The following is an 18,343-nucleotide window of genomic DNA, read 5'->3' as shown; positions in this document are numbered from 1 at the left end:
ACGAAATCTTACTATTTCAAAATATTATATAAAATTTATTTACACAACTTTTTGTACGGATGGGTTGTAAATCACGAGACGAATCTAATGAGCCTACTTAATCTATGACTAATTATGGATTAAATAGACTCATTAGATTCGTCTCGCGATTTATAACTCATCTGTGTAAAAAGTTTTGTAAACAGATTTTATTTAATACTTCTAAATGGTAAGATTCTCTTTGATGTGACGGGGCATAAAATTTTAAGGAGGTGATCTAAACACGGCCTAAGGATAAGGATGGCTGAATATCTGAAGTATCCATATTTGTATCCGCTAAAAACGCTAATATGAATATCTGTATTTGTTTTCGATTTCAATATGGATGTTATATGGATGTATCCGAATCCGATTTTTAGAATTTTTCTCAATCCGATTCCATATCCGTATCCAAAATAAATATGGAATATCCGACCATATCCGTATCCGCAACGAAAAAGTGTCTAGTGACACCATCTTAAACTTATCTATATAGCTAATTACTTAATGATGTACACCATTTTAACTATTTAAAATCTAGATGACTAATAATGTTAATTCCAATATTATTAATTATTAAAAAATTAAGCTTAATTATTTTAATATATTCATTTAATGACAAAATTATTTTGTAAGTGTCAAATTACTTATTTATTTGATGGTGAAATTATTTTTTATATATCTTAATTATTAAGTATTTAAATATTTATTTACTTTATATTTAAAATTTATTTGATATATTTAATTATAAAACCTATACATTGATAAGTATGTTATTTTTTATTAGCTATCTTCTAATGCTTTAGTTTTTACTTGTACAATAATTCCGATCTATTATAAAATTGTTAACAAAGTAAATTGATACTCGTGATGACGCTATGTTTCAAATCGACAAGATATCCGGATCCGAATCCGAATTCGAACTATCAATTTTGTATTCGTATCCGATAAGATCCGCATCTGTATTCATATTTGAATTAAAATATGGTAAAAGGTGACATTTGGATTCAATTTCATCCCTATCCCGATCCGAATCGAACAACCCCCGGCCGACCAGTGGACCCGACGGGCGGGACGTGGCTTGTCGATCCCAGTGCCAGTGACAGTCGACGAGCTCGTGTCCGTGGGAGCAGGTCCCCGTGCGCTTTCTGTGACGCGCGGTCCATGTGCTCGGCGCTCGGCGTTCAAACGGAGACGACGGGGCATCTCTGGTCACTGCGGTCGAGATTAACAGCGTGTGGTGTGGGGAGGCAGGCACTTGGTCGTAGATGCTCTTTCGATCCCACAGACCTGAGCTTCTAACTTGCGAGCACAGGGAGCCGCGCTAGCCGGCGGCGAGATGGACACTGCTGCCAAATAGTTTTTAGGGGCGGGTAAAACCGCATTTGTAAGGACGGCTGCGGTACTTATTTCTAATTTTTGTAGCTAAAAATAACTGTTTGCAAAAGCGGATACCAAATCCGTCCCTAAAAACCCATTTTCAGAGCCCATTTCCAGAGGCGGGCCATGCCCTAACCCATCCCTGGAAATTGACTTCCGAAGCGGGTGATGTTGCGACCCATCCCTGGAAATGGATTTCCCTCCCACAAATTCACTGATTTGAATTCAAATTTTTGAAATATGTTTCCCACCATTGTTTAGAATTTTGTTTCCCGCCAATTTTGACCTATCAAACTAGTGCGCAATCCAATGTCCTAGTGACCGAGATGGAATATGTTTCATAAATATAAATAATTACACATAAAAAATTAAATCCTGTAGAAGTATAACACTACAGTGCATCATTAGAGTACATCATCAAAGTGCACATAGAATACATATTTTTGTCCTATTCCCTTTGATTAACGCTACTGGAGTCCGCGCAGAGGTGCTGAGCGTCCCACTGACGAAGAGCTTCGTATTTTTTGTCAGTTGCTAATTTATGTTCAGGGTGAACAAAATACCCCATTACACCAACCACTTCATGCAAAATGAAACGGCATAAATCGGCAACTACATTGAGAAGTTGTTGCTCATGGAGTTGACCCTCGTGTCTTCTCGGCTGATTCTGCAATTAAAAAATTCACGAAAAAAATTAAGCCAAGTGTTAGATACATGCAAAAACAGTATGCACTTATGCATCTATCCCTAACAAAGAGTAGCCTCTTACATGTTCGGGATCAGTTGTGTATCTCCCGAGCTCCCTCGTGTGCTTGCACATGTAGTACCCACAGTACACGGAACCTGCAGGTTACTTGTTGCATGAAAAGTTTGTGCGCATACTCATTTCTTTTGTTCTCTCGGGGGAGGGGGGGGGATGAATTCCTCATTTGGAAATGTAGTGCTTGTAAGCCCTGTTTGAAAAAGAAAGAAATAAGAAATAAGTTTATATATGTAGTTTTTTAGTGGAAGATTTAGAAGGATGTACATGTAGAGGATAAGAATTTTGCTAACATGTTGAGGATGGATACGAATCCTTTGTATCTCCTCTTGTCAAAATCAGCGGAGTCTAATACGAGCATTCTTCCATGCTTTGGCTGTAGCATAAAAGCAATCTAGTGATTTCTGCAAAAATATCATATATGATTTCTTAGGCATTTATTTGAATCAAGTGCATATTATAGCAAATGATTCAAACTACACTTACTGGAAGTAGTATGGTGCCCATATGACATCCCAGTCTTGCCACCGTTGCATCTGAAGCGATACGTAGGCAACAACCCTCCTGATCTTTTTGTGTTTGTCTATTCTTTTTGCTTGTCTTTGCTTGCACGTTTGACACTTGCTTAGCACATCATGATCGTCCTTCCTCCACATTGGCCCGAGATCCCTGGACTCGCAAACAGCTTGAGGGTCAAGGAACGCGATCTTACATTTTAGAACTTCCGCTTGTCTTTGTTGCATCCTGTAGAACAAAATGTATCACAATTAATTAGATATGCATATATAATAATGTAGACCATAGCATATAAGATATTACTTTCGATGCGACACTTACATACACCAGAGTCTAACCATTTCTATGCCTAGTTCTTTGAGACGGAATATGTTCTGGATGTCTTCAAAATTGAACATGATATCAGTGATGCCTATATCTTTCGGTTCAAAAATATCCGGGTCGTACCGAGCCCATATGCTTGAGAGCCCAAGTCTACATGCCCTCGTGTACCAACTATGCATCCTTTGCATGTCACTTGGAACCCCCTCTATCACAAAGTCGAGTAGAAATGGTTTCCCATACTCAAAATTTATCGGACAATCCGGTAATTCTTGTATGTCATCGACCCCAACAACCAGATGGTGCTCCGAGTCAGTGCGGGGCAAGGAAAAGCCCGATCATCTACTGGCCTCTGAATCATCCTTTGACTTAGCCTTTGACCCTTGCTTCTTGGTTGCAGCATGCCATATGTCTACAATCTCTGACCCTTCCTTCTGGTAAGGCCGTATCACTCGTGGCATAGAAAACTGCGGTGGTTCTTGTTGTTGTGGTGCTGGCGCCGGTGATGGTGATCGAGCATCCGGATCAGCCGGTGGTGGTGATCGAGCAACCGGATTAGCCTGTGGTGGTGATTGAGCAACCGGATCAGCCAGTGGAGATAGCGAGGCCAGTGGTTATGCCTCTCGTGATGGTTGATCCGGTGGTGATATCTCTCGTGGTGGTGCTGATAGTGGTGGAGCCGGTAGAGGATGCTCTGGTGCTACCCCCTCTTGATGTTGTTGTGGTGCTGGTGAGGTACGATCTGGAGCAGCCGAAGGTTGTGGACCAAGTAGTATGATATCTCGTTTATGTCACAGAATGGTACTGCTGATGCATTTTCCAAGGCAATTCTTCCCATCTGTAGTGGGGATATCTATCTCGTTGTCCTCATTACTTGATTTCAAGATTTGCTCCACTTGTACGCATGCATATAGGGGGCGGGATCGATTTTCCCTAAAATAAACCCCCAACCGGATCCACCTGGGCCTTGGCAACTTCTCTTGTCTTCCATGCTCTGCCGATCGGATAGAGCAACAAGCATGGAGTAGTACTTGTTATGCGATCTACCCGGTATGATTGTGGTGTGGTAGAGGCGACACTGCTCTGAGAACATGCCATATTCGCTTGGGCCAATACTGGAGAGGGCATCATCAGGATCAGTTGTTGCCCCACCTCTTGCGACGGGGCAATCCATAATAGCCCGGACTGCTGCTGCTCCGCCAATTGTGCTAGGAAAAATCCTTAAACTTTTCTTGTAATGCTTTCTCTTCCGCTTCTTTCATTTCTTCCATATAGCGGTCATGCCTCCTGTAGCTAGCCTGGTCCTGCTGGAACCCATCCTTGAGGGTCAACTTAGAGGGCACGCCTCTGACACGTCCTCCATGCTCTTTGGACCCAATGACTATCCTGAGCACTTCTCTATCCCTCTTGGCTTTGAACTTTCCTTCCTTCTGAAGCTCAGTAAGTTTGTACATTTTGTCTGCCACCGCTTCAGTCTCGGGTTGATCAAACTTAGGCTTGCCATCTACTATCTTCGAATTCCTTGCGAGAAGCCACATCCAGCCACGTTCGTCTAGGCCTTCAAAAGGGTCAGGTTGTCTAGCGGCTATTGCCACCTCTCTTTCACGCCGCCACTTCTCGACCTGCCTTTGGTATCCACCCGGGCCAAGATGAACTTTATGTATGTTGCTCAGTGCAAGTTCTCTATTTCTCTGGCTTAGGGCTAGGGCTTCCTCAAAGGTCTTTTGCCGAACAAACTCTTCCCATTATGCTTGTGTGATTGCCCCATAATCTAGAAATGGCGTTAGGCTCTTCTGAACATACTTGGTATTCAGATCACCTTTCCATCGGCAAAATGTTTCACCCAGCATCTTCGTAGCATAATGCTTCACTCGGTCATGAGTGCCTCTAGGCAAAATAAAAGTTTGGCTCAACATTTGCCACATCACTTCTTTCCTCTCTGAAGGAACCTTCATTCAATTGGGGATCGTTGGATCCAAGACCATCTTTGTTCTGATTATAGCACCAATGGCATTCCGAAACTTTGCACACACCTCAGGAGGCTCTATGGGCTCGCCTGCTGCGATAATTGCATTTACCATCCATTGGCCTTCGGGGTATTGGTTTCTTCCTCACTGACCCCGTTTCCATTTGATTTGGTTGCCAGAAGTTGTAGTTTTATCAGGTTTCGGACCCGAGCTTTCGTTGCCTTCAAGTTCTTCCTCTGTAGACCTTGGGCGTCGGCGTTGACTCCTTCCTGTCCTAGCCACCTACACAGATCATACAGTTTGGCAAGTCATTACGCGGTGTATATGAAAATGTGTAGTAAATGCTAGGTTTTAATTAATCGCGTAGTCATTACCTGACGCAGATTCGGTTCGTAATCATGATCAAACTCCGACCTTGAACGGCTTTCTCTTGGAGGAAAAGGGTGTGGATCTATTGGATCGTGCCACACGCCACCTACCCAAGCCCCGTGTCCAATCTCAGGGCCTTCGTCGTCCCCAGATTCGACACTGTTGCCGGCATCATCGTCCTCGGATTGCACACGGACATTACCCTCGTCGTCCGACACCATCTGCTATGCAATTTGCTCGACTTCATCGATTTGTGGTGCTGCATTCTCTGTTTGCGGGGATGCTGATGACGGTGATTGATCCATTTATGAGTTCTACATATTGCAATAGAAATATTTTTGAATAAGTATTTAAATAAATAATACATTACTGAAACATATTTCTCTACTCAAATTTTCATATTCAAATATATGATATAAGTTTTTTTTCTTTTTTGCATAAAGTCAAATTCCACTCACACACTCTATTCACATTCAGTAAAAAAATCCACAAATTCAAAATTCACATTCACTATTCCACACACACACTCTATTCACATTCAGTAAAAAAAGATATAAGTTTTTTCTTTTCTGCATAAAGTCAATTATACAATTAGTGAATTATTACAGGTCTATTCAAACGTAATTCAAACATAATTCACATATTCAAATTTCACATTTCACATTCACATAAAATTCCACATATTCAAAATTCACATTCACTATTCCACACACACACTCTATTCACATTCAATTAATAAAAGATATAAGTATTTTCGATTCTCAAAAAAAAAGATATAAATATTTTCTTTTTTGCATAAAGTCAATTATATAATTAGTGAATTATTACAGGTCTATTCAAACGTAATTTAAATATAATTCACATATTCAAATTGGTCTAGTCTTTGAAGGTGGTTTTGCCTCCATATATTTTCTAAAATAAATAAAAATTGGTTTAGTCTTCAGAAATTCATAACTAATTTATTTTAGATCATAAAAATATGATTTTGGTGTAATTGTTTTAACAAATATAATCTATCTGTTGGTGATATATTTATAATTATTTGTGACCTTATTTTTTATATTGGTATTGAATTAATGCTCATACACGCATTCATTATTTATTTATTTATTTATTGTTTTGCGCTATATTAGACTTGGAGATCGACTAAATGTATCCAACAAACTCCAAATACAGGGAAGATCTATAAAGGAAATACCAATACAATAAATTTCATGCTCTATCACAAATAAATTCTATTCAGTCATTTCATAGCAAAGCTCTTTATTTTATTTTGATCGCCTAACTAATGAACATGTTTTGCCAAGGTAGATGCTCGACCATCGTGCAATCAACTAATCATGTGCTCATCGTAAAGTACATCACAAAATGATAATTTAAAGAAATAATGAACGTGATTATGAGAGCTCAAATTAGCTATGAATAAATTAGCTCGGGAGGGAGGAGACCAGCGCGTGGATGGACGTCACCGACGTGTGGACGGCGGCGCTCGTGGAGGCCGGAGGCGCCGCGGAGGGCGCGGCGGGTGCGGCTGGGAGGGGCGAGCCGAGGGGAGGAGGAAGGAGGGGAAGGAGGACCGGCAGCGCGCGAGGGGGAGGCGGTGCGGCGGGCATGGGTGCAGCGAGCCGAGCTAGGGGAGGAAGGAGGAGGGAGGAGGGGAAGGAGGAGCGGCGGCGCGCAAGGTGGGCGGAGGCGGCGTGGGGAAAGGCAGCAGCACGCGTGGAGGAGGAGGCGCCGCCAGGGCCGGAGGCCCTAGATCTGCAGGGAGGCAGCAGCAGCGCGGCGCGGGGAAGGGCCAGCCGAGGGGAGGAGGGAGGAGGGGGAGGAGGAGCGGCGGCGCGGCGCGGGGAGGCCGACGGAGCTCGGAGAGGTGGCTGGGTCTGTGACACTTCAGATGTCTAGCTATTAGAAGCTAAGTCTATGTGTGCATTTTGTGAATTTATCCTTGTGTGATAGTCAAAAAATTTCAATGCATAGTAAGGGCATATATGTAATTATACAAAAATTACTAGCCTTTTTTGCAAAAAGTTTTAACATAGGGAGTATTTTCAAATTTATGAAGGGCTTTCTTGCAAATATACTAGCAATCATTACTTTGGCAGCTTTATTGCAAATAAGCCCTAAATTTATTGAATTTTGCTATCAAAAAGGTATTTTCCTTTATTAATTCAAGCTCTTCCAAACTTTTCAAAATATTTCAAAATCTATTGATCTAGTGCAAATTTACACAACATGAAAGTTGTAGATCTTAAAAAACTGAACAACTTTCATTTTGGGCACTTTTCATTTAAGCCATAGATCAGCGGGAAATTTTAGTTTACAATCAAACCCCTAAACTTTTCTGTTTTTGCAAACCAGTCCCTGTAGTCGTCTTCTACCTCCAGCTCCACTGGAGTCCTGGCAGGCCGCTGCCGCCGTGGATTTCCGCCGCCGCGGTTTAGCCCCGCCGCCTCTGGAGTGCCACCCGGCCTCCCAGGCCTCTCCCTGGCCCCACCCCTCCCTTCTCCTGGCCCGCGCAAGCTCGCCACGCCGCATCCCCAGAGTGTCGCCTCTATTTTTTCCATTTCCGGCGAACGCGCCTCCGCGGGAAGTCACCCCTCCGCCCCCGTCGGCCCTCCATCCTCTCCACGCGTCATGCATGCACGCCGCCACACCTCAAACCGCCTCTGCCTGGCGCCATTAGCCTCACGCCACGCCGCCCCGACGCTTCCTCGCACGCCACCTCGCCCGCGCCCATGGAAAGTCAGCGCCGTTGCCAAATTCACTTCCTCGACGAGTCTATCCCCTCCAAACGCCCTTCCCTATGCTCATCTTTCCCTCCATTGGCTATAAATAGCCCTGGCTGAACCCCATCGCCAGCCAAACCCCACCGCACCCTATTCCCATCTCCGGCGAGCTCATGTCCATCGTGGACCCACCGCTCCAGTACTGCTCCGCCCCTTCCAAGCACTCCAACAGCTTCGTCCTGCTCCAGCACAACTCACCAGCCCCTCCTCCCTGCCAACCCCTCACCGGAATGACATCATCGCCGTTCAACCCCTGCCTCCGCTCCCTGCTTCCACCGACGAGCCCCCTCCGGTCGCCCCCTCTGGCACCCAAGCACACCAAAAGGTGCGCCATGGCCTCCTCTACCTCCCTGGCCCCTTGGCCCTCGCCACCGGCGAACCACGCCGCCGGAATCGGCCAGACCCCCTCCCCTGCCGTCGGCCATAGGTCAAGGACCCAATTGTGTTGATTTCAATCTTTCTAAGGACTTTTCTGGAAAAGAATATTTTCAATTTTATTCTTTTCTTGTGAACTTTGCAAAATCCTAGAAAAATGTTGAAAAATCAAAAAATGTGAAATTAATTTTGTTGTGTTCCTTTTAGTAGCTCTATCATCTGGTGTGATGAGTTTGAAAACTTTTCTTCTGTAATTAATTCTAAAAATAAAGTTAAGTATTAGCTCTTTTAATTATAACTCTTGCTCTAAAGCTATTCTTTTAAAGATCTTTCAACCATGTGTTCTATAGACCACATCTAGTTCTTTAAAAATTTTGTAAATCTTTTACTAAACTCTAGCTCAGGCTTTTAAAAAGTTTTTTTGTATATTGTGTATGTCTTTACAAATTTAATTAAAACCTTTTTGTGGATTGTTTAATTGGTCAATTTCCAACTTTTAGTGAAGGAAAGCTATGCTCAAGCACTTCACTAAATTTCCAATTATTGCATTGCATATAGAAATAACATCGCTAGCTGACGGAACCTACGATCTCATCCAGGAGCCAGACGGGGATTTCTCTGAAGCTCAAATTAATACTGTGGAATTAACTGAAGACCCGAACTTCAATTCGGAAGAACCCCAACATATTGACTCTATAGACAGCTCTACAGGCAAGCCTCGGTGCATAATCCTAGTATTTTAAATTATGCATTTAAGTTATTGGAGTTGAATGAAAACCTTAGATTGCATAATTCTAGGTTCCTATTGTTTGAACACTAGAATCTGAGTCCGAATAGATGCTATGCTAATAAGATTGGTAAAGGTTGAGTGATTTCCTGTCACTTGCAAGCTTTATAGGAGTTGCTTGTTTACTTTCTCGCCATCACTATAAGGATCATGGGCGGATTTGTTGAAGTCCGTCTGAGTTGATGAACTTGATAAGGCCGCAGTGTGTGGTAGTGATGGTTAAGCGTTTGAAAGTACTAGCCACATGCCGTAAATATGGTACGCGGCAAGCCTAGTAACTGATTGGCCCGGCAAATGGACATACCCCCCACTCTCTCGTAGAGATAGGAATTTTAAATTTATGTTGCAACAACTACGGCTGCAGAGAGGGTCGGGCTCGCTGTAGTCGGGGAGAGTGGCGCTGTCCATGAACCGGAATGAGAAGCAAACGGTTGCTTGAGAGTGACTCATCGGTGCTCCAAGCATGTGTGTTAGGTTTACCCTTGCATGGTTAGAAATTCGATTCAGAATCATCCGTTTCTCGCGGAAATTGAGACTGCTTGATCCCTTTGCCACATAGAGTAAGAAGTGGAACATTTATGATACTTAATCTTGTTGTATGCAAATATCATCTACCATGTTTGTATAGATAAGTGCTTACCTAGACTGTTTAATCCAACTAGAACCTAAAAGCTAAAACTTGAAAGTAAAAATCTACTCTTTGTTGCTTTTCAGCAAAAGAAACCCTAGAGCCTTCACAAGCTTTGCATGTCTAGCTAAAGGGCTCTGTTATACCCTTAGACGGGCCAGTCTTGCTGAGTATTTGTATACTCAGACTTGCTTTTTTTAGGTAAAACTGGACTTTGCCGAGTGCCTAGAAAAGACACTTGACAAAATCTCATTTTGCCAAGTACCAAACGGGAAGCACTCGGCAAAGCAAACGGACGTGACGGCCGTCGCGCATGACGAGCACATGCGCCGGCTTTGCCGTGTGCCCGCTCCGAGGCACTCGACATATCCATATTTTGCCGAGTGCCATTTGTTTGCCGAGCGCCGGCACTCGGTAAATATGGATTATGACGTGTGCCTCTGGTTTGCCGAGTGTTGGGCTCCAGGCACTCGGCAAAGAGGTTCTTTGCCGAGTGCCCGTGTTGTGGCTCTCGGCAAACCTTCTGGCACACGGCATATAATAGGTTTCCGGTAGTGTATAATGAGGGGTAAACAGCACTTCTGATATCCCATAGAAACTGTTTGTTATGTTAGAATCAGATAAATCTAGTTTTATATAGAGAAACAACATATCTCTCATTTCCGATGCATATATTTTGTTAACTTAAAAATAAAGGTTCTTGTCTTGGCCAAACATATCGCTGCTGCAACATGAATATCAACGGCCAAATAATGCCCTATTCTTTGTTGAGGCGTGAATATACTCTCCCATTGTAGAATGGCCAAATACATCGTCGTCGTAATGTTTGGGCTATATATATATATATATATATATATATATATATATATATATATATATATATATATATATATATATATATATATATATATATATATATATATATTCCAAATTGACAAATTTTTGCACTGAATTGACCATTTTATAAGTTGTTGGATCAGTATACACCAGTGTTTTTAAGTCGTCCGACTAATCACGATTAATTGTGCTTATCGGTCTGCCAGCACAGATTATGTCCACTGAGGTAATTATCTCGACTAGAAGTCTGGTCGTTTGACTAACCATGATTAGTCATCTGATTAGCATGGAGATGACTAGTTTAAAGCAAGATCTGGGTAACTTTTGGACCATCGATGGTTTTGACCTTTTGGCTGGTAATTTGGTGGTCCATTAGATTTTAGGTATGAGTCTCACTCATGTCATCACATGAGTATTGGTGTGTGTTTCTGTGCTCAGCTCCCAGATGGTTCGATGTCTTATTCTTAGTGGCGTTGAATTAACTTGCTAGTTGATATAAAATCACAAATTACTAAGTTAGTGATCATCTGACCATCAACATTATCTTGATCTTTGTTTTACACAATATACTATATAGTATATCTATCCTAGAATATACAAGACAACTAGACTATGAATAGGACCGACTAGGCTCGACTAATCGGACCGATCGACGACTAATCATCTTATCGGTATCTTTACAACTAATCGCCTTATCGGTACCTTTACGACTAGCCACGATACGATTTGAAAACCTTTGTATGCACCCACATGCTAAATTGCTATATTTGGAGTGTCATTTACTCAAAAATTAACTTTTTCACATGAGCTTGGATGGATAGTATTTTTATCTAATTTTGAAGGGTTGAAGGTGTAGTTTGGTTTTATCGAAGGGTGAGGGAGTCAAAATGGACTGAAACCTCACTAAGTTGGCAACCTATTTCTTTTTTATTTTTGGTTCATCCCTGCACAATGGGGTTCTTGAGCGGATCGATAATGTAAAGAGGGGTAGAGGTAGACCTAAACTGACGTGGGATGAATCGGTTAAGAGAGACCTTAAGGATTGGAATATTTATAAAGAGATAGCTTTGGATAGGAGCGCTTGGAGACTAGCTATCAATGTGCCTGAACCTTGAACTTATTTCTTTCGGGTTTCATCTCTAGCCTACCCCAACTTGCTTGAGAAAAAAAGCTATGTTGTTGTTATTCAGCCCTGCACATTGACTTTAACCCATATATAGGACATTGAAACCATGCAACTGAACATGAATACACCAGCCCTATAACCCCAACTTTCAAGAGCTCAAGCATTTACCAGAGGAAACTCATCCACATAGGAGAACATTGACTATATATATATGTTTGTCTTCTTGAACACTTCGATCTAGCAATAAATAGTGATCCATATGACAACGCATTTAAATTCGTGTTCCATTTTAATTTATCTTACAAGCCACAGTACTTCCTTTCAGCATTTTCTCTTCCCTGCGACAGGATGAACCCTGACCCAGCCAGCATCTGCTCCCTTAGATTCTTGATGGCTTGATATCTCTCCTCATCATGCTCAAAGTTCAGGATCCCGTTGCTACACCCTTCTGCCCAGTCTCCCTCCAATTCTTCATCCAGGTCCCGAAAGCTTCGCTCTAAGCGGCATGAATTGGCACCATCCATCCCTCTATCTGAAAAGGATTCATGCCTCTGCCTGCCTTTTGAGGAAGGAGTATAGCTCCATGTGTAGGTCTTGCTGATGCCGTCAACATTCAGCTCAATCGAGTGCATGTCACTGCCTTCTGATGCATCGTCTTGGCTGTCATCGCTGCAGCCACCACCATTTCTGCAAGCAACTGCATTAGCTGCAGCTGCGCCAGTTTCAGATGCATGGTACAATTGCATTGGATCATTAGTTAGTTTCTGGTCTTTCCTAGTATCCAGATACACTTGGAGTTCGTCGCGCAGCTGATTAACAGCTGCATTCTTCTCCTCAAACTGTAGCCGTGCTTCCAGCAGCTTCATCTGAACTCTCTGTTCGCGCCACTCATCCGCAAGCTGAAGCATCTCACGTTCTTTCTGAAGCTCTTCTTGTCCCTTCTCAGTTTCTCTCTTCAGCGCCTCCACCTCAGCCTTGTCCTGGTCGATGCCTCTGATGAGCTCGCTGCAGATCTTCTCAACTCTTCCTCTAGATTTCTTTTCCCTTTCGAGTTCTTTTGTTGCTGCCTGCAGCGAGGCTTCATTGTTGGCTAAGGCAATGCTTAGCTTCTTGTTTGCCTTCTCTGCTCTTTTCCTTGACTTCTTCTCACTGTCCAGCTCCGAAACTATGAACTGGAGAGCATTTGCAACCTTCTCCTTTTGCTTCACCTTCCAAGATTCCATTTCTTCTGTAAGTTGCTTTTTTAAGCCCTCAGTTTCGTGGGCATCTGATTTTTGTTCTCTGATAAACCTCCTTACATGAGCACGAGCAACATCAAGCTCAGAACGCAGTGCGGAAATGAGCGAGACAGTTGACGGATTCATTTCTCCAGGTCCCCAGATGTGGGCTAGTACTTTGACAAGTTCTTTAGATGCAATCAAGCTGTTGTGCAGATCCTGCAGGTTGAATGTTTTCTCCTCAGGACATCTTGAAACATCATCTTGGGAGCATGTACCAACCTAAAAAAGATTAAATTCATTGCCGTGGAAAAGGAAAAGAAGCTAAAACTGAAACACATGCAAGCTACACAATTAAAGATCTCTGTGGCTGCAATGGTGCTCAAACATTGAACTATTTTCTAATTAATTGATTATTAGCTTCAAGCAACCTTGCAACCATCCAATTTGCCTTCCCAAATGGTTCCAAGAGTGTTCAACTCTTAACCAATGTGTTTACCCCCCGTACACCTAAAAGGCTACTACTGCTCAATAGCTAATAACTAATCCTCCTTAACAGCCTATCAATGCACAAAGTATCATTGAGCCACTTCATAGTATAATAAACAATTAAGCTGTTACAAGCTAGTTCATAGCCAGTTGCAGAAGTGGACAAGATGCATGTGCATATCAAAATGCTTCCTTGGAGATGCGCCTCGCGTTTCCACTCCTTTCATGTTTACACAATCAACTTGCACTTAAAGGTGTCCTACGTCTGAATGAGGCGTCAAAAGTTTTCGCTTTTATGAAGTGAAACATTCCTTTTCCTATGCAACTAGGTCGGTGTTCTCTAGATTTATAAGTAGCTTCAGAACTCAACCAGTAGGTGGTCATAGGCACGATTTCTTGGAGCCTTGGAATAGCATATTGAATTTATGGAAACCAACTTGGGTGTCAAAAGTTATATTGGCTTTTTCAAGTGCAAGATACCTTATTCTTACAACTAGCTAGGTTTATTTTGAATACCATGGATAGCTTGATAACTCAGACTAGGAACCTATTCAGACACATCACACTTTATCATTGGGTTAAATTACTGCAAATTTGCAGTGATCGCTTCAATGATGACTGAATCAAGAAACTATATAGCTTTGCAAGTTAGATAAGCTTTCATGTTTACAGAATCAACTTGGCCCTGATGGTGCACAACAATGAATGATGCATGAAAAGTTCTTGCCTTCTGAAGTAACACATTCCTTTTTCTTGCCCTTATGAATAAGTTTTTTTTCTCGAACACGCATGAGAGTTGCGTATCATTGTAGCCCTTCTGAATAAGTTACAACTAGGTCCGCATTTTTCAAATTTATAAATAGCTTTAGACTCAACAGTTAGCACATTCCTTTGCAGCCTACTATTCAGACTATTCTCGGGTGGTCATAATAATTCTTCCTTAGAACCTTGAAATAGAGCATAAAAAGATTAGCAAAACCAAGTCGTGTACTACATTGGGACAGAGTGTTAAAAGCTATCACCTTTCCAAAGTTAGAGAATTTTTTTTTCTTACAATTAGTTGATTTATTATGCATCATCAGAAGCTGAGGACTTCACTTTTTGAGATCATAGCTGGACAACTGAGAGCCTATGCACATACTTTCTCGTTTACCATTTTGGTTAAATTTGTGATATATTGCAGGTAGCCACTTCAATAATGACTGGATCAAGAAAGTAGATTTGGAACTCAGCGGTGGTGTTCTTCCAAACGTAAGCATATCACAACAAGAATGAGACTGTATGATGCACAGAAGTTTCAATGATGTTTCTGGCTAGAATTGAGCTTATTGTGATTTTGCAAATTGTAATAGCACTACAGCCAGAGCTTTGCCAAATGCCAACTACGGTAAAACTACAGTGCGCAAACCAAATAGAATATTCATGAAAGAAAAAAAATGTTTTGATGGTAAAAGCACTACTGCAGAACAATTTCTGGTTTTATTACCTCAATCGCACTGCCAATGCTCGTCATATCCGCCGAAATCCACCGGCCATGCCCGTTGCGCCTGCTTCCCTTGCCATCCGCCTCCAAAATCTTGCTCCGGCTTCTTGACCTCTTTGACATCTGAATTACAAGACAGTCGATAGCACCTCGTCACCCACAACCACAAACGCCCCCAAATAACGCAACCAAATCGTCAATTTGCTCAAATGCGCCCGCGCTCACCTCCGTCGACGCGCCGCCCCAGGGAACCAAGCTCCGGCGCGCCGCCGCGGCGTCCGCTTCAAGCAGCATACCCTTGTCCATATCCTGCCAGAACGCGTCGACGAGCCTCCTTGCCGACGTGCCGACGGCGCCGCCACGGCAATGCCGGCTCCGGGACGACTCCGACATGTGCCCGCCCGCGCCGGCCCGGCGCTGCGGCAGCAGCACGGCTGGGCGCCTGGACCGCTGCCTCCTCCCGGCGGCCGGGTCCGAGGCCCCCGACGACGACACCGCGCGGCGCTTCCGGATCTTGTTGGCCAGCCTCACCGCCGCCGCCGCGGCAGCCTTGTCGCCGGCAGCTCCCTCCTCCGCATCCCGCCTCGGCATTGCAGCCTCCCAGTCCCAGGATTCTTGCCGCCTCCCAGTCCCAGGATTCTTGCCGCCTCCTCCGGCTCCTCCTGCCCGGCAACCAAGAACAGGCAGAGGGCAATGCGGGTGGTGTCAGTGCTCGGTCTCGCCGGCCGCTGATGCGGTCAAGAAGAGGGGGAGGGAGATGCTCATGATGAAGGACCGTCACATCAGTCAGACCGATCAAAGGGGAAAGCGAGACAAGGAAAGCAAAAGCGGAAAAAGGATGGAATCGACGACGCAGCTTTAAAAGAAGGAATTAGAAGCAGGGGAGCAAGAACTGGCGAGCGAAAGCAAAGCGGGTCGATGTGACCATCACACACACACCTTTGTTAAGCGCAGGAGGCCATTGGGATTTGGGAACCAAGATTCGTCCCCTCGTCTCGCCTTTGAACAGAGCAAGGAGCCCGGCGACTGAAGATGCAGCTGAATCGTCTCGAAAATGCGCGAAAAGGGCACCGAAAATCAGAGTAGGGGGGATGGATGGTTTGGAGTAAAACGCGCTCGATTAGAAAGCTGAAAATGGCAAAGGGATAAAGAAGCGGGAGGGGAGGAAACAGCTTTCGCGGGGACCGAGGAAGAAGACACAGTTCCGAGGGCCCAAGAACCAAACCAGGCTACCCCAAAGAATGGCGGCACGACTGAGCAGGAGCCTCGAGATCGCAGGGCAAAAGCAGGGGAACCCAGAAGAAAAAGGAGGAAGAAGAAGAGCCGGCATGCATGGGAGTGGAGAGGTCAGGTGAGTGGCGTACCCATTGATGAGCTGCCTGCCCGCCTGTCCGTCCGTCCGCCCGAGCTCGGGCCGATCAGCAGCCGCTGCTGGCGCTGGCTGGTGCCGCAGCCATCATGGGGGCTTTGGAGCTTCTGCGCAGCGCACGAGTGGGGCGCGGAACGGACGGGGGACAAGGATGATGGGGTGGGGTGTATGTATGGTGTAGGCGCGCGTGTATGTGTCGACCTGCTCCAAGGCCAGGGGCGGGCCGCGCGCGTGAGCTGTCCGGGCCGGGGGCGTGGGTGCCTCGCATGATTGGGGCTTGTCGGAACGGCCGGCCGGCCGCCGGCGGCGTGATAGTAGGCGGCCGAGGTGCGGGGGGGCACGAGGAGGAGGAGTAGGGCGGCGGCGTGCGGCGGGGATACTGGCTGGCTCAGCACATGCGCCGCCCGGCTGCGGTCCTTGGGCCTTTCTTTTTCGCCCCGCTATGCACGTGTAAATATTTAAACATGCATGGTGTGTATGTGTGAATTTCAACAAATGCCAAGTGGCGTTGGGCCATTGATAATGGGCACGAGCATGGTCACATGAGCACAATACAGCCGCTAGATGATCATAGATCTCTACCATCCCCCTGTGTCCCCCGCTCCAATCCCAATCCATGGTGTTTTCCTTTTTCCTAGAAGAAAGTAGGCCGTGTTTGGTTGAGTTCGGTAAAGTTTTTGAAAAAACATCTTTCTATATTTGAAGTACTAAATATAGACTATTCACAAAAATAATTACACTCGTATGTAAATCGCGAGACGAATCTAATGAGCCTAATTAATCTGTAATTAGAGGTTGTTTACTGTAGCATTACTGTAGCAATTTAACATCTAATTATAGCATAATTAGGTTCATTAGATTCGTCTCGCCATTTACAGACAGCAGTCGCAATGTGTTTTTTATTTCGTCTAGATTTAAGTCTCCATGCAGGTGCCGGAAATTTTTTTTGAAATTTGGAAGTTTGCAACCAAACATGGGCGTAGTTTTAGTTTTGTTCCAGCTAGCGGGACAGTACATCTGTGTGTTCTCATGGGGGCCGGCAGTAGCCGAGGCTTTGATCACGGTTCAGACGAATCATGCAACGAGAAGAAACGAAACGAAACGAATTTCTCTGTAGCGCGTTGCGGACCAAGGGAAACGCCCCAGACGTGCGATCATGCGATGCTTCCAGCGCATGCGCTACTCTGCATTAATTCTGTAGCAGGGGCAATCAAGCTGCAACTGCAAATAGTAACTCAGGAATGTTCAAACTCAAAGAGTTCACATGCGGCTGGGGGGGGGGAGGGGGGGCACTCATCGGTGGATGGGATTCATGGGAAGCAGAGGGAAAAGTTGAGAGAGATGAAGTTTGGATTTTCTGCATTAATTGTATATATTCATAAACATTGTTTTAGTTTTGTATTAAAATAGTCTAGCTTTAACTAATTTGTAGAAAAAAGTAATAATATTGTGCATGTTAAATTAAAACAATTGATCTATTATATAAAATATATTTCCATAAGTTACTCCCAGTGCCAGACAAGTAGCCCAGTGCCAAGTGTTTTTCCTAGGCACTCGGTAAATAAGCAAGTTTGTCAAGTACATTTATTTTGCTGAGTGTTTTTCTCGAAGCACGGCAAAGAGAATGTTTGCGAGTGCCCGAAGGATTGCACTTGGCAACCATTTAGCACTCGGCAAACACCCATTTTCTGATAGTGATCATTGCCCTCTCACGACATAAGCTTCCACAACTTGTAACATCCCGGGGTGAAAACTTCAAAAACCGGAACCTCTGGGTTCCAAAAACCAGAACTTCCGATTTTACTCTACTTCATGGGCAGAGCACGAATCGCGGCATGCCGCACATCGCCACCGCCGCCGGCCATCCTCGCGACACGCGCCAGCCATCCTCGGCTGCCGTGCCGCCCCCTCACTC

At 44.3% G+C, this 18,343-nt stretch overlaps 1 protein-coding gene across 2 annotated transcripts; it reads right to left on the bottom strand.

The window, feature by feature from the left end:
• Positions 1 to 11,983: 11,983 nt before the first annotated feature.
• On the bottom strand, positions 11,984 to 16,688 carry LOC120640715. 2 transcript variants are annotated; one of them, XM_039916630.1, is made up of 4 exons: positions 16,424 to 16,688; positions 15,285 to 15,721; positions 15,063 to 15,182; positions 11,984 to 13,369 (listed from the first exon to the last, which is right to left on the bottom strand). In XM_039916630.1, the coding sequence occupies exons 1-4, from the start codon at positions 16,425 to 16,427 to the stop codon at positions 12,170 to 12,172; spliced, it is 1,761 nt and encodes a 586-aa protein (XP_039772564.1). In that variant the 5' UTR covers positions 16,428 to 16,688; the 3' UTR covers positions 11,984 to 12,169. The 2 variants fall into 2 exon arrangements, with proteins under 2 accessions (XP_039772564.1, XP_039772565.1); XM_039916631.1 differs by lacking the exon at positions 16,424 to 16,688 and adding an exon at positions 15,999 to 16,407.
• Positions 16,689 to 18,343: the final 1,655 nt, after the last annotated feature.

The sequence above is a fragment of the Panicum virgatum genome, chromosome 7K (assembly GCF_016808335.1).
Source record: "Panicum virgatum strain AP13 chromosome 7K, P.virgatum_v5, whole genome shotgun sequence".
Taxonomy (NCBI): domain Eukaryota; kingdom Viridiplantae; phylum Streptophyta; class Magnoliopsida; order Poales; family Poaceae; genus Panicum; species Panicum virgatum.
This window is presented reverse-complemented; position numbering and strand designations above follow the sequence as displayed.

Coding starts and splice junctions, on each gene's coding strand:
- LOC120640715 (XM_039916630.1), bottom strand. Junction 15,183..15,284: donor GGGGCGGCGCGTCGACGGAG/GTGAGCGCGGGC, acceptor CTTGTAATTCAG/ATGTCAAAGAGGTCAAGAAG. Junction 13,370..15,062: donor GCATTGGCAGTGCGATTGAG/GTAATAAAACCA, acceptor AATCTTTTTTAG/GTTGGTACATGCTCCCAAGA.